Here is a 25,040-nt window from a genome sequence, read left to right as displayed (position 1 = left end):
ACAGTAAAACAGAGTAAAAAGTAGAACTTCTGATTTTCCTGTGTTAGTCTGAAGAACTTGGTTGAGTATACAGTGTTCAACAACTGCCATGGTGAGTTAATCGCCCCAGTGAGACCACAAAATGTGTGCTTCCAAACTATGTTTATTTTGGCTGCTTGGTGTGTGTGAGTATGTGTGTGTGTGAGAGAGAGAGGGTGGAAGTGTAGCCAGCTGCTGGGGGATGTGGAAATGAAGACTATTCATGAGAACTGCACTGCTGTATTTTTATTTATTTTAGGGAATAGGAAAGTCTCCCGACCCCACGCTCAGTGTCCCCCGGCGTTTTCTGAGTTAGACTTGGTACCCCTAGAGCATGCTGAATTTTTGGTTTATGTCTTTCACATACTGTATAGGAGATTTATACATCCCTTCTTGAGAAAAATTATTTGGTAATTTGAGATGGCCAGGGATATTATTTTATTATTGATAATATCTTAGATTTGTATGGAAGATAAGTCAGGCATGAGGACTTGTATGCAGGGTATGATTTCTCCATTCCCTGCCCTGTGGTGATGCAAAACAATATCAAGAAGCATTTAAAGGTGCTGTGAGAAAGACATACAAAGTGGGAAAAATCATACCCACTGAGTAGAAGTTCCTGTACCTGTAGTCCAGAACCAAGTAAAACCAAATAAATAAATGCATCCAACGTGACTACTGATTTTGATTTTTACCTGACTTATTTAGAGTTTCAGCTATATTGATTATATTTTTATAGAGAGAGTTTATATAGAGAGAGTATATATAGAGTTTATAGAGAGATTATATAGAGAGTTTCAGCTATATTGATTATATTATCCAGTGATTATATTTTCTAAATTATGGCAATTTCATAATTTATGGTTTAATATGCTGGAAATAAATGTGGATATTATAAACACATACATCCACAGAAGTTATCTTAATCAGTTACCTGCTATAATTTTTTTGTGCAAGGGCAAGGGAGGCCAATTTCTGCTGAGTTCTTCTTCTTGTTGGTACATCACCACAGAATGGACCTACATGTTATGCACAACCTATGAGAGCCATCCAAAACAGACATGTCTCTATCAAGTTTTTTTTCCTCTCCCCATAAATGTAGGATCATTTGTTCTGTAATTGTGACAACATCATGCTTTGCAATTCTCTGCTGTGTTCTCCACTAAATTGGTTGGTAGTGTGGAGAAACACACAATTGAAAGACATGAAAAAACAGGCTAAGTGATCCTATATTTTAAAGTGGTAAAAGCTGCTGCAGTGCTTACATGGCAGTGACGTGTAACAGGTAGTTTGGCTCTATGAAGCTAACCTTTCTTTAACCAACTTTTTGCACTGTATCTTTACTTATTCTGTGTCACCTAATAGGACTAAAAGAAAAAGGATTATAAGAAATGTAATATATTCTTCTAACAAGAGGCAGAAATTAAACATTGGGATGCATTTATGCACTTTGAGAATGATACATCAAATTTTTCATTCCGCTTTCTAAAATTATATCCGCTCTTACTGGCTTTTCGCTTTTGATTTTTTTTCTTTAAAAAAACCCCCTATTGTGTAGGTGTTAATCCATGTGGATTCATAAAGTAACACATTTCTTTTGACCTAGTAGAACTTTTTCTCAAGTAATGAGTTTTTTTAAAAAAAGTAACCACATTAGTGCTCACAAATTATTTCTCACTTTATGTTACAGCGTACCAACATTCCAGAGCCTCCCTGAAGAGATACTCAGTAAGCTTGCTGATGTTCTTGAAGAGGTATTTGCTTTTAATTCTTGGAAATGGCATGAGGATCATAAGTAGCAGGTCTTTTGTTGTAAAAGTACTTCAGCTATCACACTGTTCTGTTCACCGAGAATACTATGCTGAAGGAGAATATCTTTTCTGAGATTGTGGTGTTTCACTGCTCTTCAAAGCAAATTTAAGGAGAAAAGGTCAAGTGACACATGCTTTGTATACCAGTTCATATAAATCCTATTTTCTGTAGAGGCACAATATCAACATTTTTATTATAGCCTGTTGACACTAGTCTTTAAGATCTTGACTGTTACAATTTTCAGAATCTTTCTCTCAGATCATAGGCATACTTATTGCCTCACATTATTTTCAATCTAGATTTCCCCCCATCCAATTAGTAATGAGGTCAAATATCATAATTTGGTATCCAGAACAACACAATCTAGAGTTTACTCTTACCAGTCTGTTAAAAACCAAATTCAGATCTCTGATTTCATGCCTAATTTCAAGCCACTTTACTGGGGCAAGGGTGGATAACGGCATTGTAAAGGTCCAAGTCAACTTTCCATTGACACAGGAAGTAGGGGTGGGAGGGAGGATTTATTTTCTCAAAGCTCAGCAAAAAACTACAATTCCCAGACTTCCTGTAGACAACTGATCATCATACATTGCTGCCCAATGCTTCTAGGTGTAGTGACTTAAAAGTGAGGCATCTGTTATTATTAGACTTCTTTACTGCCACTTCCTTTCCTCCACTACAAAGAAAAAGGTTGAGAAAAGGAAGGGCATTTTTTAGAGGGCTTCCAAGAACTATTGGAAATACCCAAACCAGTTCAGTTCTGTGAGGGAGAACTCCCATCACAACATTAAATTGCAGCTACTACTTTTAGAGCAGCTGTGTTTGGATCCAGGGAGAATCTAGTGATTCCTGATTAACCCACTTGTGTCCAGCTTATGGAAGAGGCATTGAGAGTCAAAAAAGGCTGGCTGCTGTGAACCCAAAAGGTCCTTATATGCTACTTGAGCTGGCTAATATTCACCACCATACTGTTTACTGACTCTCCTTGGGGCAGCAGGCATTTATGCCAGTTTATGCTATTAGGCAAAGTCTATGCTGCTCTGAAATCCTGAGCTAAAATTGGTCTAGCAAATGTGCTCAATCAACTGTAAAAGGGATCTTGGTTAGCTTTTAAAAGGGATTCCTCTTCTTTTCCTCTGCTGGTTTGATTCTGCAAACTCTTGAGCTTTTTGAACTTGATGCATGTGCCGCTTACTGCAGTGGAATTTTGTTTTTCTTCATTACTCTTTTGACCTGATAGCTGCTCTACATCTGACACATCACACCTGACAGCTGAATTTTGATGATCTGGACTTAATATAATTTCTTGCAGTGAAGGTATATAGGGACTAGAATTTTAATGAAACATTTTAATGAGCCTTAGGTCCTGGAGGATACGGAAATATCTGGGTTTGCTTATTCAAAATGTATTAAATGCATGTTAATTTTGCACCAGGCAACTTAGTGTTAGTTGTTATTTGCCTGTCTAATTACTAGTTTTGCACCTGCAAAATTACATGCTAGTGAGTCCTGCAACCAGGCACAATTAAAGAAGATCATTAATATGTTGTCCTGTGACAACTATGCATTCTGCTTGTTCTTCCCCTTATGATGATGTATTTTCCCTTGATCTACACACACCAACATTAAAAAAAAATAATTTGGGTGACATGCTAGGTTTTTTTAAATGTTGTGATACTTTTAAAGAAAGTTTCCTTTAAAACTGTAACTTCAATCATATTGCTCAATTGTCATTTTCACTCTTTTATCTAACATATGAACAAATCAGCCATGTGTTAAAGAAAACAGTGACATTCCTGAGGTTCTTTATTTTTATTTATGCAAAAAAACAATTTGAGAGAACCACAAATTGTAGAGTACATAAATGCTGTTAAGAAAACCAATAAAGAAAGTCATATGTACTGGAAGATGGAAAATCTGAAAAACTAAATCTGTAAATTCTAAAATATTGTAAGAGCAGTCATGACCAGGTCCTGTTTCACACAACAGCCAATCAGATGACCCACAAAGCCGATAAGAGGGATATGGAGGACATGACCTCCTCTCATTTTCACCACCACCATTGGCATTCATTGCTTTATTTTATTTATTTTTAATGAATGTAAAAATGCATTTTACTCCATTCATCATTGTAATTATTACAACAAAAACAAATAGAACTAACATTAGTTAATGTTCATTCATGCATTAGTTAATATTTATAACATAAATCTCTAAGTAGTCTACCATAAGTGGTGCTTCAGAGCCCCCAAATCAGCAAAAGAAATAAAAATGTATCACCTGATTTGAAACTCTTGATGTCCACTGTGTTTCCTAACACCCACTTACCAAGAGCAAGTTCTGGCTTTCAGAAGAGTCCAGGAATCATCACCTTTGTGTCTTCAGGAAGCACCTATTCAGAAATAATAGCCTCCACAGTAGTATAATGTTTAGCTTGGAATATCTTACATTTTGTTATTTGCTACATTCCCTTCCATTGCAGCCATTTTGGCCCAGAGCCTACCTGTTCTAAAAATACTAGAAATGTCCATGAACTTTTTAAAATGTCTGAGCTGTGTTTTTAAAACATAGACTTTTCAACTCAGAAACATGCTGGAGATGCAAATACTCCACAGAAACCTAACATGTATGGTGGGAAGGCCATACAATATTTTCCTTTTCATATGTAGTAGAAAATTTAATTGTGAAAAGTTCACTTATCTTTTCAGGACACACCTTAATGTACCACTAACTTGGAGTCTCACTTCAGGTTGAGTAGATGGACCTTCAGAGTGGCTGTGATGGCAATTAAAAAAAAAAAAAATTGGAAGATTTCTTTACCACCAGCAATAACTGGGGATGGACACAAACAGCATTTTTGTGGTTCATTTATATTCACGATTCATGACCAACTACAAATTGATATGAACTGAGAGTTTGATTTGTGAATTGAAAAACTTAATAGAGTTCTTTTGGGAAGCAGAAAGCAGGGGGTTAAATGGCTGAACCATTTAAACCCTTGCTTTCTGCTCCCTGACACTTTTTGTGGGGAGCAGAAAACAGGGGTTCTCCCTGCAAAAAGCAGCAGGGAGCAGAAAGCAGGGATTTAAGTGGCTCAGAGCCGTTTAAAACCCCTGCTTTCGGCTCTCTATTTCTGTGAAGGGCAGAAAGTAGGGGTTAAAATAGCTTCAAGCCATTTAAACCCTGCTTGCTGCTCTTCATAAACCATCACAAACTGTCTTAAAATTACATGGAAGTTTGTGATAGCTCTTCAGTTCATGAACTTTGGTTCACAAACCATGAACTGGCCAAAATTAATCATGGAGTTATGTTTGTGAGGTGGTTTATGATAATCCCTAGCAATAACACAACATTGTCTAATTGTCAACATGTTATGTGTAAAAGATTAGTACCAATACCAGTTCCATATGCACACCCTTTATAGGCTACATACCTTTTGAAAATATTGGTAGCAGAATCATATTCGTGATTTTTGACAAGGATAGAACTGAGGACATGGAAAGGACATTGTAAATAAGAAAAAAGATACCTATGGAATATTTCTCTATATATTCTTTCCCTTTGACCTTTATCTGAATGCTTCCCTATAGCTGGAAACTACTTGGAGTACTTGTCAGAAGAGCAGTACATTGCAGCTCCCATCCAGAAGCAGGCTTCTGGGGGCCGTTTTGCCTCCTCACAAGGAGGAGAAGAAGACAGGGCAGCATCAGAGGTGGGTGCAGAGTAGGCACGCCTAGAGGCGGTCTTTGCTCCCTCCTCTCAGTCTTTGCCTCATGCTCAGCCCTCCCTCCCGCCCTTGATGCAGTGTGGGCAACCGCTGGTTGCTCAGTTTTTGGGGACCGGGTAGGAATTTTTTCACCACTTCTGTTTTGGCTGTAGGAAGTGGTGTTCTTTGCCTACCTCACACTGCTTGTAGAAGGGATTGTGGAATTGGCTGAGGTGTGGCTGGTTAAATAGGTCGGTTACTTTTAGGTTGGCTAGGTTTTGGCCTAACCTTCTGTTATGCAGCTCAGTGAGCACCTGTAGCACCTCAGTTTTGGGGCACGGGGTCTCGCTAAATCATTCCTGGACCATGTGGGACGGTTGAGTGATGAAGCGGACTCCTTAGGTTTGCATGGATTGATTCACTCATTAGCCGTGCGGCTGGGGGTTGGAACTCCAGAGCATAACCTTTGCTAGGCCGCCCGGGTACGAGCCGTGTGTTTTGGCCAGACCTAGGGGCAGGGTGGCTCACCCGTCATGCGGCTGGGGAGGGGTATTTCGTCCTATGGCCCTGCTGTGCTGCCTGTTATGTTATCGCCCTTGTGTTAATGTAATAAATAAAGAAAGTGGCCCTTTAGTTACCCAAGCCCTTGTGTCCGACTCTTCCTTCCATCTGGGGGGGGGGGAGCATTTTAAAGAAACAAATACCCCACATTCTCTGTAGTATTATGTTTCTCCCTTATCTATATAATATGTATTCCAATGTATAGGTACTTTTTCTTTCATCTGTACACTTATTTCAGATTAAGTTCTTTGCTACATTAAGTATTAAAAATTAATTAGAAATCCCTAAACTGCCTTGATTGAGAATATGTACAGGGGAATCTATCATATTAGACTTTTAGAGTTTATTTTTAAAACACTGTTGTTTTAAGTACTGCTTTTGGTAAACCTCAGTTCTTGAGAGATTATCTTTGGTTACAGCAATGGAACTTTAGTACCATTAATCCAATAATTAATCTGAGTTTGGAGATATAGAAGAAGTCGAAGAATAAATTATTGGTTATCTCTGCACACATCTGCTTTGTATAATGCACAGATACCAAAACAGATGATCCAGGTGATATTCAGGTTTGGAGAAAACATATATTGGATATTCTTGAAGCTGTATCGATTTCAAGTTTTTTCCTTTGATGAAGTAATTACTCTGATGGATGGAATATGCCCTTATTTTATCAATATCATCTAGTGAGGCTTATTGTTAGTATGTTGATAAGTAATCATAGCCCTCAAAGACTATGGGACTATACTTTTGGGGAGGTAAGTGTAAAAGAACAGTGACCAGCATCTATTCTTTGGTGTCAGATCTAGATTTGCTCATGAACAGCACCTTTTTTGGGGCAGGAACACACAGGGCTGGCTTGGCATTAGAGGGTGTGATCTAATATGCAAATAAGTTCCTGCTGGGCTTTTTCTTCAAAAAAGCCCTGCTCACGAACCTTTTTGGAGATTCAGGTATACAATATATACTGGATTACATTTTATATTTTACATTTTATATTTTAAATCTAGGTTTGTAAAATACCTTGAGCAATGAAGAAAAAGTGGACAATAATTATTTTAATTAATAAATAAATTAATAAATTCTAATCCAGTTACTTCATTGGACTAAGAAGGTTGTAACTCCACTTTGAATTGTACTGAAAGTGCTTCACCATTTGAAAAAGTATGTTGCCATATAGGGGCAAACATGAGATAATGTGAATAGCTTAGTGTTTGGAAGGGGATTTAAACTTCACCTATGTCATGCACAGATCATTGTGCAAATTATTTGTCTCTCAGCATCACTAGTTTGCTGAGCAAAAGTGGGACAGAACTCCCCTGTTTTGGTGATCAAAATCTGCTACACACAAAGAAAGAGAACGGGAAGGGGATTCTATTTAGCTTTCCTATTTGTTAGTTCTGTTTGCAAAACAGAGAGAGATGCTTGTGTTTATAGCTATCTTAAGGACTTTGCTGTTATGTTTCTCACCTCTCCAGTGGGTAAATGTTGTCTAGACTGTTTTCTGAGAGTTTAGTTCCTTGATAATACAATACAAGCAATGTGTGGCTTGGCTACCTTTAAAAGGTTATCAGCTTTGCATGTCAGTTATTTTCTGTTTTTATTCTTGTGGCAAAGTTGTAGCCTGAATTGTGTTTATCTGTGTTGTATATACATGAAGCTGTGCTATACTGAATTTGGCTCTGAGTCCATCAGTATTATCTACTCAGACTGGCAGCAGCTGTCCAGTATCTCAGGTAGAGGTCTTTCACATAACTTATTTCTGGTCCTTTTTAACTAGAGATGCCAGGGGTTGTACCTGAGACCTTTTGCAAGAAAAACAAAGACTTTTCCACTGTTCTGCAGCTCCTCCTCCTCACATCATGTAAAGACTGTATTGCTTGATGACAGATGGTTTGTAAAGGTTGTACAACTTAAATAAATTGAGTGTTTGGGGGGTGGGGGTTGTTGTTGTTTTGTGTTAACCAGTGCTAGCCCTTCAGGCTACCAGAATTTTCCAAGCTCCCTTTTCTGATGTTCCAGGAAGACGTTCTGTGTAGGATCTCCCACTTTTAAAACTGATTTTCAACTGGCAGAGATCAGCTTCCCTGGAGAAAATGGCTGCTTTGAAGGGTGGACTCTATGACATTGTACCAAGCTGAGACTCCTCCCCTCCCCAAACCCTGTCCTCTTCCAGATTCACCCCCAAAGTCTCCAGGTATTTTCCAACACAGACCTGGAAACCCTAGTTCCAGGAAGATCAGGTTCTGCCACTTGATCCATCTCCACTCCTGACCCACCAAGCTATGCAAGCTCCATCTCCAGATCACAGATTGCTTCATTCTCACTAACCTATTGGACTTAACCACATTCTATCTTGTGATATGCCAAGTTCTTCTTCCTGATACTTGATCTACAGACTCTGCTCCTTAATCATTCAGGCTATACCAGGTGGGTGTGGCTTGGGAGGATGGGTAGAGACTCTGCCATACCCACTGTCCTTTGCCTTCTACAAGATTGGAGCTTGATAGAATCACCTGGAGGGTGGACAATTTGGAAATTTCACCCTGTTCTCACAGTCTTTCTTCCCTGAATCATCTAAGCCCTCAAGGGTGCAAGCAGGTTTATTTCTCCACTATCTTCCAGAAGAAGAAGACCTTAGATTTATATCTCTCTCTTCTCTCTGAATCAGAGTCTCAGAGCAGCTTACAATCTCCTTTATCTTCTTCCCCCACAACAGACACCCTATGAAGTGGGTGGGACTGTGAGAGCTCTCACAGCAGCTGCCCTTTCATAGGCAACCTCCACGAGACCTATGGCTAACCCAAGGCCATTCCAGCAGCTGCAAGTGGAGGAGTGGGGAATCAAACCCGGTTCTCCCAGATAAGAGTGCGCACACTTAACCACTACACCAAACTATTTTTCTTTAACTGATTGTTAGCTGATGTCAACATCCTTTTCCTTCTGTCCTCTTGTTCCATCAGTCCTCTTCACACCATTGGGTTGTTTTGTTTTATATTATATTACCAGCCACAGACCCCCATCTTGTTTGTGGGCAACCCATTTTCACTACTTTCATCAAGCTCAAAAGGCCGACAGTATACTTTGTTATACTGACTTTTCCCCCCTGGGGGACCTTCCTCCCCATCTTTCTACTTTGTTTTCTACTGGTTTGTTTCTACTGGTTAGTATTATACATATTATAGAAATCTCTGTTGTGATAATGTTTAATTAAAAAACCCAAATGTATTTAAATTACCGTAACCAACGACATAATTGTATTTTATCTGGGTTGCTAGTCTAACAAGAATGGACTGAGAACAGCTGACTGGTACAGTTTGATGAAGGGAATAGTCTCTTCTTTCTTCAGAGCTCAATTTAATCTTCTCTTTTTTCCTTATGAAACTTGTGAATAATCTAGCACTACTGCACTTCCACTCTCTAACAACTTTTACAAACTGCTAGCTAGTACCCAGAAGCAAAAGAGCTACTTTAAATTGCCCGTTTTATGCAATCCTAATGTGCAGATGTTATTGTCAGAACGGTGGCAAAAAAAGACTATTATATAATGAGACTGCATCTTGAAAATTGAAACAATTTAAGAAGATTTTCATTTTACATACTGCAGTGGATGTGAATTAGCAGGTAGTCATTATTCTGTAAATTGCTTAATAGCAGTTACTTTTCAGATTCTTCAATACAGAAATAGGATACATCCATTTGACAAAAAAGATTTTTAAGTCCAAACTATTTGCTTTCGTGAGTGTACCTATATTTTTATTGTTTATCTATGTTAAAGAAATGAGCTTGGTTTTCTGAGACAGAGCCTGACATTCTATTGAGGCTCAGCTGCCTTATTTAAGGCCCCTCTTTCTGCTTTTGTTTTGCTACATCAGTCTTGAAGCATTCCCATTGAAACACCCTAGCAGCCGTTGTTCACTAGTCATGATGGCACATTATAAAGTAACCAGTCCGTACTGTTGAATGATAGTCATTGGAATGATACATTTTTGTTCCAGGCTGTAGAACTATAATATAGTGGGTTCTTAGACATTGAAGAGGTGAGGTGATAGAGATAACAAGCTCTTTATTATTAAGTTCCACAGCATGGTCGGTGGCTGCGTGAACAAGACTGGCGAGCCAGCCAAAAGGGCCTCAACTATATGCACCTTAGGGAGGCAGGTGTTTGGATCCTGCTGCCCATTGTTCCCAGTTCCCCAAGCTCCGTTCGTATGGATCCAATGAGCCAGGCAGGAACAACCAATTCAGTCCTATGCATTAGGTTCTATACACAACAAGAACCATCTCAGTCTCTGTGAACTCCACAGAAGCCTTGTTCTCAGTGAAGTTATCTTGAGACTGATCTGTATAATCCTGTATTGTACTTGTATTGTAGGTAATTGGATACTCATCCATTAAAAAAAAAACCTTCTATGCACACAATTTGCAAGATAGGAACAAAAGGTTGAATGCAAAGGTGTTTTTTTTTGCCCAAGGAAGGCATGTCTCCCAGTGGAACAAAGATAGCTGATCTCTCCCCTCCTGCTGCAGCCCACTGAACTGTTGCTGTGGTATAGGGAAGTCTTAGAAGTTGTAGAAAATCAGTCAAAATAGCCCTTCTTCCTTTACAAAAAATCACCATTTTATTCTACTGGTAGAAAATAACCTTTGGATTCAACTCAGAGCTTCTGGTCTATGCTCATTTACTGTGTGCCGGGACTGGGGTGTATGACACATTCAGACACATGAGTCCTTCTGATTGCACTATGAAGGGACATGATGAATTTGTAAGTTTTACACAGGGTTCGCCAAACTGTTGCTTGGGAGCCACATGTGGCTTTCGAAGCCTGCACTATCCGTTGGCTGGTTTGGTAAAGGTACTTGGAGAATGCGGCTTGGAGAATGCATTTAAAATTAAAGTTGCTTTCTTTCCAGGTCTCCCTTCTTCCTCCCACCCCATCCATCCCTCCCTCCATCCCTCCATCCATCCATCCATCCGTCCGCCCTCCTTCCTTCCTTCCTTCCTTCCTTCCTTCCTTCCTTCCTTCCTTCCTTCCTTCCTTCCTTCCTTCCTTCCTTCCTTCCTTCCTTCCTTCCTTCCTTCCTTCCTGTCCTGCGACTCTCAAACATCTGATGTTCATTTCTTGCAGCTTTCAAATATCTGATGTTGTATCTATGTGGTTCTTACATTAAGCAAGTTTGGCCACTCCTGGTTTAACACCTCGATAGAACTCTTTTGTATGCTCCCGGGTGTGTGTGTGTGAACTTGTCTCATGTAGAGCTGGTTTTATGTGTTTAATTGTTTTAATGATTTGTTTTTATTGATTTTAATTATTTTAAAGATGTGATTTTATTATGTATGTTTTTAATATGTTAGCTGCCCTTATAGCAGTAGAAAAAATGGGTGTGTATGTTAATTTTGTAAAATAACTAATCAATAGGGTTCCCAGCCATCACCAATGGGAGAGGTAGCATTGCCAGGTGCTATGCTCTTGCTGGCGGAGGTGGGGTGGGAGGGAGATTTCTGGGAGTGTGGGGGGGGCAATGTCACCATGCATGACATCCCCAGCATGATGATGTCATTTCTGCATGATGTTGTCACATTGGGGCTATTGGGGGCAGGGCTCTCCCCTGATAGCCAGCTGGCTGCTGGTGGGCAGTAGCCCACAAATTGAGGCTGGCAACCCTAGAGAGAGAGCGGTAATGGGTAAAACCATAGATTTTTGTTGAAATCCCAGAGTGTCTTGTCTGTGACATGTCAGCAATATGATATCACTGTGGGGTATTTGTTGGAAGTGAACCTGCTTTTTCTGGAAATTTCCTCCCCCACTGCCTCAGTGAATGGTGGCTGCAGCAAAGAAGGAGGCTGGGATATCTCCTGCTGAAGTAGGAGACCTTGTCTTTCAGATCTTACATCTGCCATTCAGGAAGCTCACTGGTTTTCCCAACATGGTAAAGAGCTTACAATTAGACCTGGCCCTTATCAGTACAAAAGACAGCTTTTGTTGTGTTGGCTGCACTTATCTCTATTGCTTGTCAATGCCATCTTTTTCTCAGTCCCTAATCTCGAAGTCTTTATCCCTGCTATCTATCCTGCTGGCTGTCAGTGGCTTCCTGACACCCTGAAGTTAAATTGTTCAGAACACCCATATCAGCTTCCCCTGCAGGATTCAACCAGAGATGCACTGAGGTCTTGGTTGCTGTTCCGTGGAAGGCTGGGAGGTCATCAGTGCTGTCTTTTAGTGCATTCCATCTTTTAGTGCATAATGGAAACAGGGAGACTAAGATGAATTCAGGTGAACATTTATTTAACTCACTAAATAATGTGGCAGTGATCATTAATGGAGCGCACTGGAGTCTAAAATAGAGGTGCTGGTGGGAAGTCAAGCTATGCCTAACCCCAGTCTTCAGGCAGAAAGAAAGTCAATTGCTTTATTAAACTGAAAAACAGACTGATCTGTGCCAACAAAACATAGCAATTTCTGAACAGCAGCATTTGTTATAAAATTGTAAAGAACCACAGTCGGAATGCACTAAAAGACAGCACTGATGACCTCCCAGCTTTCCACAAAACAACAACCAAGACCTCAGTTAACCAAAAGCAGAACATGTATCTAACTAGAATAAGAGCAACCGTTCCAGATGATTCCTACATGGCAGCCAAACAAATGTGGGAAAAGTTCTGTAAGAAGAAGATGACGACAACATTGGATTTATATTCCACCCTCCACTCAGAGTCTCGGAGTGGCTCACAATCTTCTTTATTTCCCTCCCCTACAACAGACACCCTTTGAGGTGGGTGGGGCTGAGAGGACTCTCACAGCAGCTGCCCTTTCAAGGATAACCTCTGCCAGAGCTATGACTGATCCAAGGCCATGTCAGCAGGTGCAAGTGGAGGAGTGGGGAATCAAACCCGGTTCTCCCTGATAAGAGTCCGCAGACTTAACCACTACACCAAACTGGCTCCCCCTCCCCCATTTTGGGAGATTTAAAGGTACATGGTGGCAGTGGGGGCAGGGCTTCCACTCGCAGCCACCTGACTGGGGGCAGGTGGAACCTGGAAAGCTGGGGATTCCCCCACTGAGATTGGGGGATTAGAAGCCTAATCATATGGATAGCTAATTGTCAACATTGCTTGAATAAGAGGACTTCCGGGGTTGGAACATGGTGAGCTGACCTGTTTCTCTCAGGAGGAACAGACCAGAATCTTTGTTTTGGGCATAAAAGGCATTCTAACGCCTGCTGCCTACATTTTCCAGTAAAGGAATCTGTCTAAGACATGCTTGATAATTTTGAGGTGACTTACTTTGGCTGACGAGAGATCCCAGGAGGGTTTTTTTTTCGGCTTTGAAGAATCCCCGATGAAGAATTGCATTCCATCGTCTACAAAGAATCTCCGGAGTCATTAAATTGACATAAACTCATCAAAATTCCAGCATTCTATGGACTATAATAATATCTGAAGGCAAAGTGGACGGTATTAACAAGAATAGACTTCGTTAAGGTAAAAGATCCTTATCTATCACTCCGGGACTAAAATAAGTCTGTTAAAAGAAAAGATTTAAGATCTAGAACTATTTGTAAAAGCATAAGAGCCAGGCGCATCACCTTGTGCCCGCTAGACCGACAAAAGGTAGTCGCCCCGGTAGTGCGCCGTGTCATTAAGCCTGGTCCTATCCTGTAACGCCCACTCAACCAAGGAGCTAAAGCTCTCGAATGCAGCACAGGAGACCGAGCACCCCATCGGGAGGGCGCGATCCATGTAAAATTTACTCTCCAAACAAAAACCCCAGGAGCTCGAAATCCTTGGGATGAACTGGCAAGAGGCGAAATGCCGACTTGATGTACTTGAAACCCCGCAGTACTTTGACCGACTGGTCAAAGGAAGTGTACCGTACCGAACATAATTCCATAATTTACCGACGCCCCTCTGGGGTAGGACCGGTGAAGAATGAGGCGATATTCCCCTGGCGCCTTATTAGGCACCACCCCCAAGGGAGATACGCACAATGTGGGTACAGGCAGCGTATCAAAGGGTCCTAAGCCCCTGCCCTCCTGACACTCTTTGGCGATATTAGCCCTAACTACATGCTCAAGACCCGCCACTGACCAAAGATTAGCAGCCAAAAAGGGGGGCCCTAGGCCCCTGATAAGGGATCCGAAACCCCAAAGAAAACCCCTGACAGATACTGGCCATCCACTTTACGTGGGTACTTACTCAATAATTTACTGAGTACCATCAGTCGAATGGGGCTGGGCCCCTTTTCCAGGGGGCTGCTGACTGCCACCACCGCCCCCGCCGGGGCGCCTACCCCCGGGCCTCGGCTTTGACCTGCTACAGGCGGAGAAGGCGTGAGCCCCACTGCAAAGTGGACACTCGCGCTTGAAATCACAGGGTTTTCTGGGGCACACTCCCTTAGAAGCAAACTCCCAGCATAACAGCCGGGATTGAACCGGCTGGCCCGCCGTGAGGTAAAGGGGAGAACATTAAACTAACATATGACCATATGAAGCTGCCTTATACAGAATCAGACCGTGGGTCCGTCAAATTCAGTATTGTCTGCACAGACTGGCAGCAGCTCACTGGGCCTCCAGCTGACGTTTTCTATGCCCATTTGCCTGGACCCTTTTTTAGTTGGGGCTGTTGGGGATAGCAACTAGGCCCCTCGGCTTGCTAAGCAGATGCCTTGCAACCAAGCCAACGCCCCTCTCCAAGACCACAAGCGGAAGGGGGGGCGCCTACCCACAACTCAAAAGATTGCAAAAAGAACCCACACTCCTCAAACCACCCCCTCAGCTCAGCCACCATGGGGGGAAAGGGGGGGTTGAAGGCCCTCCGGTCTCACCGTGAGCTCTCCAACCCCCAAAACTCAGGCTCTCTGCACCCCCGCGATACCACTTCACATCCCCAAGCAGGAACTGGCCAAACTCGTGCTGCCCTGCAGCAGCAGCAGCCACCGCCGCATCCCCACGCCGAACTGGCCAAACTCGTGCTGCCTTGCAGCAGCAGCGGCCACCGCCGCCACGTCCCCAAGCCAAACTGGCCAAACTCGTGCTGCCCTGCAGCAGCAGCCGCCGCTGCATCCCCATGCCGAACTGGCCAAACTCATGCTGCCCTGAAGCAACAGCAGCAGCAGCCGCTGCCACGTCCCCACACCGAACTGGCCAAACTCGTGCTGCCTTGCCGCCGCCGCGTCCCCAAGCCAAACTGGCCAAACTCTTGCTGCCCTGCAGCAGCAGCCGCTGCTGCGTCCCCATGCCGAACTGGCCGAACTCGTGCTGCCTTGCAGCAGCACCGGCCACCACCGCCGCGTCCCCAAGCCAAACTGGCCAAACTCGTGCCGCCCTGCAGCAGCAGCCTCCGCCGTGTCCCCATGCCGAACTGGCTGAACTCGTGTTGCCTTGCAGCAGCAGCAGCCACCTCCGCCGCGTCCCCAAGCGAAACTGGCCAAACTCGTGCCGCCCTGCAGCAGCAGCCGCCGCGTCCCCATGCCGAACTGGCCGAGCTCATGCTGCCTTGCAGCAGCCACCACCGCCATGTCCCCAAGCCAAACTGGCCAAACTCGTGCCGCCCTGCAGCAGCAGCTGCCGCCACGTCCCCATGCCGAACTGGCCGAGCTCGTGCTGCCTTGCAGCAGCAGCAGCCACCGCTGCCGCATCCCCAAGCCAAACTGGCCAAACTCGTGCCGCCCTGCAGCAGCAGCCGCCGCCGCGTCCCCATGCCGAACTGGCCGAACTCGTGCTGCCTTGCAGCAGCAGCAGCCACCGCCGCCGCGTCCCCATGCCGAACTGGCCAAACTCATGCTGCCCTGCAGCAGCAGCAGCCGCTGCGTCCCCACGCCGAACTCGCCAAACTCGTGCAGCCCTGCATGCCCCAAGCCAAAGGCAGCCCGGAACCCCACCGCTCGGCGGGAGTTCCGGACTGCCCAGTGCGCCAAGCCCCACCCCCCGCCGCCGGGGGGAGGGATGGCATTTGAATAGGACCCCAGGGCCACCCTTGTGTCTGCTGCAACAGGAGCTTACCACCAATACAAAGGGCGTTCCAGCCCCGCCCGGGGTCTGCTGCACTCCGCCTCCAGACGCGCCGCCGCTCGCCTGTTCACCCGACGGACCCTCGTCCGGGCCATCGTCTTGGTCCAGTTCCAATTGAGGTTCGGGCCCAGGTGCGCCGCCCTGTAAAGCAGACAAGCGGGCCAGCACCTCCGCCTCAAAAGTTAGCCGCGCCGAGTGCCCAGAGGCGCGACGACGCCCCTCCCAAATGGGAGCACCCCATCAACTCTTTCCTGCTCGAGGGCCTCTAACTGGCCCATAATGGCCCTTCGGACCCACTTCCCCTGCCCCGGCTCTTCAGCAGGACCGGGCTGCAGGCCTCGCCCCTGGGCCGGGCGGGCGGGCTGTTTGCCCTTAGACCTGCCCTGCTCTTTCATGGGTGCCATCAGGACGCCTCCAACCAGCAGCCAGGCCCACAGCAGTAACTGTGCGACACCTTCCCAGCCGGTCTGAAGTTCCTCTGTCAAGCCTAATTGACACAATAAGTGGATGGGTGCCCAGAAGTTTAATGCACCCTTTAGCCACCTGACCCAACTAGGGGAGAGAAAGATCAAGCAAGACCCCCAGCAGCTCCAAGATAGAAGGCTGAGTCAACCTCGAGCCGGCTACCTGAACACCCAGCTTCCGCCAGGGATTGACTCAGATCATGAGCAGAGCCTGGGACTGCAGTACTGCAGCTTTAACACTCTACGGCAAGGGGCTCTTCCAACTGCCAGCGGGCACAGTGTAAATAGGAGGGAGGGTGCTGGTGTTCACAGAAGGATAGGTGGGTGTATAAGCCGTAACCCCCCACCACCGCCTCAGACACTCCACACCCAAACAGTAATGGGGAGGGAGCAGACTACCAGGCCTAGTAAGGGGCAGAAAGGGTGGGGGTGGGGGAGTGATATCCACCTAAGGGACCCCACGAACACCCCAACGATGTATATTATTAGCCTCTATGCCGATCCAAACTTCGTTTTTCCCCAACCAAAATGGCTGCCGCACTCGCTCCTCCTCCCCCTTGCCGCCAAAAAGAACAAACAGCCCTTGAAATGGCTGCCGCGCGCACTGCTCTTCCCGCTCCCCTGCAGCCCAGCTAAGTGCGCCCCTCAAAATGGCTGCCACAAGTGCCTAGGGCCACCGATTGCACCCCCAAGCACTTCACCAGACTCAATACAGAAGAGAAGCTCTCCCAATGCTCATCTCCCGGCGCTCGCGCCTCACAGCTGCTGCTGCCGCTTGCGCCTCAGCCGCCGCCAGCGCCGCACCGCCGCCGCACGCGTCTCGGACCCGTCGACACCGTCCACCAACGCTCAAGGCCTAGTCCTTAAGCGCACCGGTGCTGCATGTGGCTCTCACCCAGAGAGCCCAAAAGGAACTGAAGAGCTCTGGGCGGGGCCGGGGCTTATATAGCCCTGACGCCACGCCCAGAAACAGACCCGGATGTACTGGGCCGAGTGTTCTGTTGCTCCCTCCTTCCGAGGGGGCAAAGACGGCCCCCCGCCTGAACGCCGGCGATGCCAGCTTGGCTGGGAAGGGCCGGGCCTTCTTGAAAGACCCAGTACATTCTGAGCTGTAAAGCTTTCTTTAGGCGTATTTTTCTTTCCCTATTTTAGCTCTTTCATGGGAGAGTTAATTTTCTTCCTGTCTCTTGAAAGTACTTGAAAGTGAAAAGAACTGTCTATAGCATCTTGGGGTAGATTTTTGTTTTGTTTGGCAGCCTCGGACTGGTTTAGATACCTTTTTATTCTGGATTCTTATAAAAAATCTCATCCGCATGCATATTTACTTAGATTCAAGTCCCATTGGGTTAAATGAAACTCCTAAGGACTCCTAAGTAAACTCAGCAGTCATGGGATAAGAACAAGTCCTCTTGTGGATTAAAAAATGGCTAATTAACAGAAAACAGAGAGTGAGTATAAATGGGCAGTTTTCACATTGGAGTGTGATAAGCAATGGAGTACCACAGGGCTCAGGACTATGTCTAGTGCTTTTTAACTTGTTCATTAATGATTTGGAGTTGGGAGTAAGCAGTCCAGTGACTATGTTAGCAGATGACACTACGTTGTTTGTGGCTGTGAGAACCAGGGAGCAGTGTGAGGCAATCCAGAGAGATCTGTTGAGTCTGAGTAGCCGACAGTGTGACAAACGAGGTTCAGCATGAACAAGATCAAAATAATGCACAGCAAAAGAAAAAAACCCTCAGAAAAACCCCTGTAACTAAAAAATTATGTTGATGGAGTCTAAACTGGTGGTAACTGACCAGGAGAGAAATCTTGGTCATGGCAGATAGTTCACTGAAGAAGTTGATTCAGTGTGTGATTGCTATTTTTAAAAAGGCAAATGCTATTCTGAGAATTATTAGGAAGAGGATCTAAAACAAATCAGTCAGTATCGTAATGCCCCTGTATAAATCTGTGGCTCAGCCCTGTTCAGAATACTGTGTACAGTTCTGGTCACCACACCTCAAAAAAAAATATTATAGCATTGGAAAAGATGCAGAAAATGGCAACTAAAATGATTAGGGAGATGGAACACCTTCCATATGAAGAAATGTTAAAGAGGTTAGGTCTCTTTAGTTTACAGAAATGATGACTGAGGGATGACATAATAGAGGTTTACAAAATGATGCATGGGATAGAGAAGGAAGAGAAAGAAGTATTTTTATCCCTTTCTCACAATACAGGAACTCATGGACACTCAATGAATTGCAATTGAAGAGCAGCAGATTTAGAACAGATAAAAATAATTACTTCCTCACCCAAAGAGTAAGTACAATGTAGATATCACTGCCACAGGAAGTGGTGGTGGCTACAAGCATAGACAGCTTCAAGAGGGGATTGGATAAACATATGGATCAGAGGTCCATCAGTGGCTATCAGCCACAAAGTATAGATGGAACACTATGTCTAGGGGCAGTGATGGTCTGTATTCTTGGTGCTTGGGGGGGAGGGGGGCAACAGTGGGAAGACTTCTGGCCTCACTGGTGGATCTCCTGATGGCACCTTGGTTTTTGCCACTGTATGACACAGAATGTTGCACTGGATGGGAAATTGTCCTGATTCAACATGGCATCTCTTATGTTCTTAGGACTGCAGCTTTATTGCTAAAACTGTATTTCTAAAAAGATTTACTTAGTATTTAAATACATGGGAGGGAAGATAGTGCAACTGACTTATGGCGACTCCATAGGCATAAGTTGTGCAGAGTTCTTTTATCATTGTACAGGGAAGAGCTGTTCAGAGGTGGCTTGCCATTGCCTGCTTCTGTGTCACAACCTTGGTATTCCAAGGAGGTCTCCCATCCAAATACTAGACAGGACTGGCCCTGATTAGCTTCCGAGATCCACTGAGATTGGGCTAGTCTGGGCTATCCGGGTCAGGTTGAATGAAAGCTTGCACTTGTATGGGTTCTATCATTTGACAAGACAGAGTTCCCAATTGCAAGTTTGGACGCTAAGTGTCCACATGTTGTACACACTTTCAGGTATTGTGCTAAACGCTCATTGGGACAGAGAAAGATGAACAGCTGCAGTCTTGTTGCCCTATTTACATACATTAACTGTTCATGACCATAATTTATGCAGAGACATTGTGGAAGGTAGAAAAACGGTATCGGAGGCATGACCCCCTTCCAGCATGGTTCTTCTCCATTCGTATCATGAGGTAAAATTTTATAGCTTTGCCCAGTAGCTTTTCAGTAGTGGTTATTTTAAACACCTTTCTGATCCAGCATCTTGGCAGACAACATTATCCTGTATATGGAGTCATGGCAAACAGATTCATCTCTAGAAAAGTATAGGTTTTTGTTTTCTGAACAGTAGCAAGTAACCCAGGAAACTGCATTTTGGACAGATTCCCTCCCCTTCCCTACAATTGATATATTGTGACTCAGTTGTTGATCCCTTTCTAATATCTGTTCATCCAGAGAAAATCAAGAGCAACGATTTCAGAACATATATTATTTGCTATGCTTTATACAAACAGCTTAAATTGTGTTTGATTAGTCTCCTCTTTTACTACTGTCCATTGTCAGCTTCTTCTCATCTAACAAGGCCGTCATTATTTTACCTTCACGCGGAATGGGAGCGCCTCATAAGAGCTTAAAACCTAGTAGAATAATATGCATTAGAGCAAATCATCATCTCCTCTTCCAAACATAAAAGGGCAGATAAAAGAGAAATGTACCACAAAGAAGAAAGTAGGAGAAAGCCATCATTTTGAAGAATATTTTATATTGTCTCGGCTCCATATTTTGGTAGGAGCCATGGTAGAACATGAGCTTTGCACGTGGAAGTTTCCACATTCAGTTCCTGGCACCTCTAATTAAAGGATCTGAAGTACATTGAGGGAGATTTTGCTGGAGACCCTGGAAAGCTGTTGCCAGTCACAGCAGACACAGTACTGAGCTAGACAACTCAGTGTTCTGGTTTTGATGAAAGCAGGGCTTTATCTAGGGTCACCAATCCTCAGGACACTGCTTCAGGGTCATCAGAAAGTGGAGGGGGGGAATGTCTGCTGGGCACTACATTATTCCCTATGAAGACCTATTCCCATAGCATATAATGGAAAATTGATCTGTGGGGCTCAGGGGGGGGGCTGTTTTTTTAGGTAGATGCACCAAATTTTCAGCATAGCATCTGGTGCCTCTCCTCAACCCCCCCACCCCAAAGTTTCAAAAAGATTGGGCTAGGGGGTCCAATTCTATGAGCCCCAAAAGAAGGTGCCCCTATCTTTCATTATTTCAAATGGAGGGAAAGCATTTAAAAGGAGTGTGGTCCCTTTAAATGTGATGGCCTTCGGAGTTCAATTGTGCTTGCCACACCCTTGCTCCTAACTCCACTCCCAAAGTTTCCTGGCTCCACCCCCAAAGTCCCCAGATATTTCTTGAGTTGGATTTGGCAACCCTAGCTTTATCTGTTTGTTTAAACACTTGCAAGAACTTTGAATTTACTCCTCGTATAATCCATATTGGTTCTGAGTGAACAATTGTGACACAGCCCTTGTGACTGTCATTTAATTAAATGACTGAAGAGTAGAAAAATACCTTTTCAATCGTAAATTATTCAGGTGTAACTTAAAGCTGATGAGAGATTCAAATGATATTAAAATGAGTGAGGCACTATAATACAGGCTTGAAGAATTACTTCAGAGAGACTGGAACACTCTGCTGTGCGTCATATTCTCTTATATATTTAAATATGTAACTATGCTCTTCCATCTGATATTTTTCTACCACAGCTCAAAACCTGTTTGGGAAAGCAATATTTTTTGCATTGTTTTCTGTTGAGGGTTCTAAAAATATAGAGGCCGGTGGCTCTGTCCCCAAGCTTCAGCACCAGATGGAACAGGAGAAAGGTTAACACTAAACTGTTTTTATGCCCAGTTCCCTTGGGCTTAATAAGAATGGCTGCCACACATTACTCCAGATGGCTATGGCAACAGCCTTTCCTGAGGCTCTCCTATATTTCAACATAGTGGAGAACTCTCCACTCTTTTCTGTAGCTGGTTCTTGCAGTAAGCAAGCATGGGCATTTAATAGGATCAAAATCCATTATTTGCTCACGTTATAAGCATCACTAGAGTACATAATCGTAGAACTGAGCTCTGAGCCTTGTCTTGTTGATCCAACACTTCCTCTTGGAATTGACTATGGGACTCCTACTGAGCTATGTATTCTAGAGGTTTTATAATCTAAAAGTGACTTTTTATTTTGTGTGTATATATGTGTGTCAATATGTCAGTTAATGTAAAGGATTAAATATTATGCACCTCAGATTAATTCACAATAATAATTACCATTAGTTGTAATGGTAATTACATCAGAGCCTCTTCAAACATTAGAGAAGAAATTTATATCTTCTAAGTGTTAAGTACAAGTGTATCAAGGAACCCCAGAAGTTATGTCCCCAACAGAGGCGCATGCATTTTTCACAGGGTACACATCTTTAAAATATGTTTGTGTATTTAAAATATGAATACACACACACACTAAAAATATAGCTTAGGAAAGCTCCTTCATTCTCACCTAATAATATTCACATACAAAGATGCACTGCCAAATGTGACCTTAACAGACAAAGAATCACTCATGCGGGTCCCTTCTGTCTTTCCTCATTTCTGAGATCATCTGCAGATATTTATCTTTTTGCGTTGGCCAGAATTTTACGCCGTTTTCAGTCTGCAAACATAGTTTTCCTGGTTATGATGTAGGAACCTCCACACTGAATATGAACAAAAAGGAATTTTAAGTCTACACACAGAGCTAAACAAATATTGAAATGCTCCAAATATTTGATCCCCAGTTTAGGCTTGCATATGTAGAATTAGTTGAGTAAGTTTTAAGACGTTGTCATTTGGAGTGTGCATGAAATTCTAGTATCACACTGATTGGGTCTGTAATAGGATTGTTTACAATGTATATCCCTTAAAAATGTAACCAAGTTATAGTCCAATGGCACCTTTAAGACCAACAGAATTTTATTCAGGGTGTGAGCTTTTGCGTGCATTGCTTCCGTATGCACTCGAAAGCTCACACCCTGAATAAAACTTTTTTGGTCTTAAAGGTGCCACTGGACTCTAACTTTGTTCTGTTGCTTCAGGCCAACATGGCTATTCACCTGGAACCCTTACAATGTGTTAAGGGAAAATTCATTTGTAATCTTGTGTATGCTGCCCTGCCAAACATGTGTTCTTTAATTATCTCACTTCCCTCTTCAATATCAGCTCAATCCTACCAAGTGGGCTGAGTAAATTGAAGCAGAGTTGAAATAATCATTACTGCTGTACAACTCACACTGTCTCAGTACCCCTTCTCTTGCATTTCTTATCATTTCTTCTTGGATTTATATCTTAGATTGGAAAGGTTTATGTAGAACTGTGCAGTGGCATTTGGCCCTATCATTCTGAATTATTAGTTGACCCTGGCTGCTCTTAGAAATGTGTGGCTGTTTTATCTTTCTATATAAAATATAAGAGCTCCAAGAATCATAGTGACCTGCTCATCTTGTCTCTGGGAGAATGGATTATTCTCTTGGTGACCTGATTTGTATTTTGAAATAGTGCTGAGGATTAAATAGAAGGGTGAACTGCTTTTCAGGAATCTCTTCTGCCTAGTTTTATTTCAAAAGGAATTCAAAACACCTTTGTTTTCTCCCACAGGCCCTTTACCAATGAAAACTGGTTAATTTTTTTCAGTAATGGGGTTACTGTTGTATCCAGTTCTCTTTGTCCTTCATCTTCCCAGGCAGCGGGATGTCTTGAAAAGAATTTCTTTCAAGTGTTTCCCTTTTGCTGTTTGAAGGCATTTGTAACCCAAATCCTCAGTGGTGTTATATAACTATGATGTAACCAGTGTTTCCTCTAAGCTGAGTTAATGTGAGCTAGCTCACAGTTTTTTAGCCTCTCGCTCACACATTTTTGTCTCAGCTCAGGAAAAATGACCCCAGAACAAATTAATTTATGCCATGGCTCACAACTTTAATGCCAGTAGCTCACGAAGTAGAATTTTTGCTCACAGGACTCCACAGCTTAGAGGGAGTATTGGATGTAACCTATACTTCATTCTTTGTAGAAATTAATACGTTTGAATTAAGGAAAAATTAATGTTAATAATTTTTCTAGATGCCTCTTTTACTTGATCCCATGTTAGTTCTCACAGTGACATCTACAGTTACATGTGGCTGCCTTGTGTTATCACTGGCAGATGTTTCAGCTTGGCTTTCTCATCTAAGATGGTTGTCAGAAATAAGACAATCCATGCTTATAAGTTTTTTTGTCAGAAAAAAAAAGCACTACTTTCCTCAAAAGGGTAGCATTATATCATCCCTTCTAGCCTGTTCATCTGCTTTGAAAAAGCTTTTATGATTGAAAATGATACTCAAGCTACACCCATGGAAAGACCAGGTATAATGCTGAGATTATGATAAGGAATGTATGTCACTATGGCCAACTTAATGTTGGCCTTCCACCTTTTAGATATCAACCTAAGCAGATCCACACAGAATTGCGCTTGGTTCTGTTAACTGGTGCTTACCCCCAGGAATATGTTCTTAGGATTGTAGGGTAAGAGGCCTTAGAGACATCTGTGACATGGGTGGAAGAAATGAAACAAAAATGGACTAATTTGGGGTAGCTTTTTTTTTTTTTGCTTAACCTTTAATATTGTGAAGTTTTGATGTTCACATAAATGTCATTGAGTTCTTGAACAGACACTTGTCTGTAGCATAAAGAACACAGTTGTTCACTAGAACCAGGGTTGTTGTTTTTTCTGGAAAGAGAGGTGCCAGAACTCTTTAGAGGAAAATGGAGAAGAAACACATGGGTGCCCCTCAAGAACTTTTAAACATTTTTTGAGAATTTTGTTTCCATAAAGAAGTTCCGGAAATCCATACCACCGCATTTCCCCAGGAAAAAGCACTCACTAGAACCAAAATTATGCTTTGTCTTAGATTCTGACAGATTAAAATAAAAAATCTTTATTAAACCTGTTCATGAAAATTGGGGACCTCTGCCTTATTAAGTTTTTCTAAATTTCTGTTCACTTCGTGAATTGTTAGCTAAGATTGAGAGTGTTATTAATCTTTTTAGTGTTATTCAGTAAGTTTCTCATTTTATCTTGTTATATCTCTTCTTTATTTCATGCTAGATTAATAGTGACTCACAGGGACTGTATTTTGTCAGAGCAGTTTCATAAGCCTTGAACTATTGCTTCTTAACCATCTATTTGAGTTTTAATTTTACACTGATTTGTAACTTGTATGTAACTTGTCGACAATTTTAACTGGTCTAATTTTTGACTCAATCCCTTCCCCAGGGATCCTCCCTTTCCCAGCCCTTTATGACTATTTAATTGTTCCATAACAGTTTGCTTTATCTCCCCCCTTGATCCAGCTGTACTACCTGTGTTTTTGTTTGCCCTGGATGTTGAAATTCCT

The 25,040-nt window shown here is 43.1% G+C and overlaps 1 protein-coding gene across 3 annotated transcripts in view; it reads left to right on the top strand.

Annotated features, from left to right (window-relative positions):
• Positions 1-25,040, top strand: part of PRKG1 (protein kinase cGMP-dependent 1) — a 1,148,292-nt gene that overhangs the window by 837,014 nt on the left and 286,238 nt on the right. For all 3 annotated transcript variants that reach the window (XM_060241248.1, XM_060241246.1, XM_060241247.1), the window contains one exon: positions 1,709-1,772. In XM_060241248.1, the coding sequence (XP_060097231.1) occupies positions 1,709-1,772 (64 nt within the window). The remainder of the gene's footprint in view (positions 1-1,708; positions 1,773-25,040) is intronic.

Source organism: Heteronotia binoei, chromosome 6 (genome assembly GCF_032191835.1).
Source record: "Heteronotia binoei isolate CCM8104 ecotype False Entrance Well chromosome 6, APGP_CSIRO_Hbin_v1, whole genome shotgun sequence".
Classification (NCBI taxonomy): Eukaryota; Metazoa; Chordata; class Lepidosauria; order Squamata; family Gekkonidae; genus Heteronotia; species Heteronotia binoei.
This window is presented reverse-complemented; position numbering and strand designations above follow the sequence as displayed.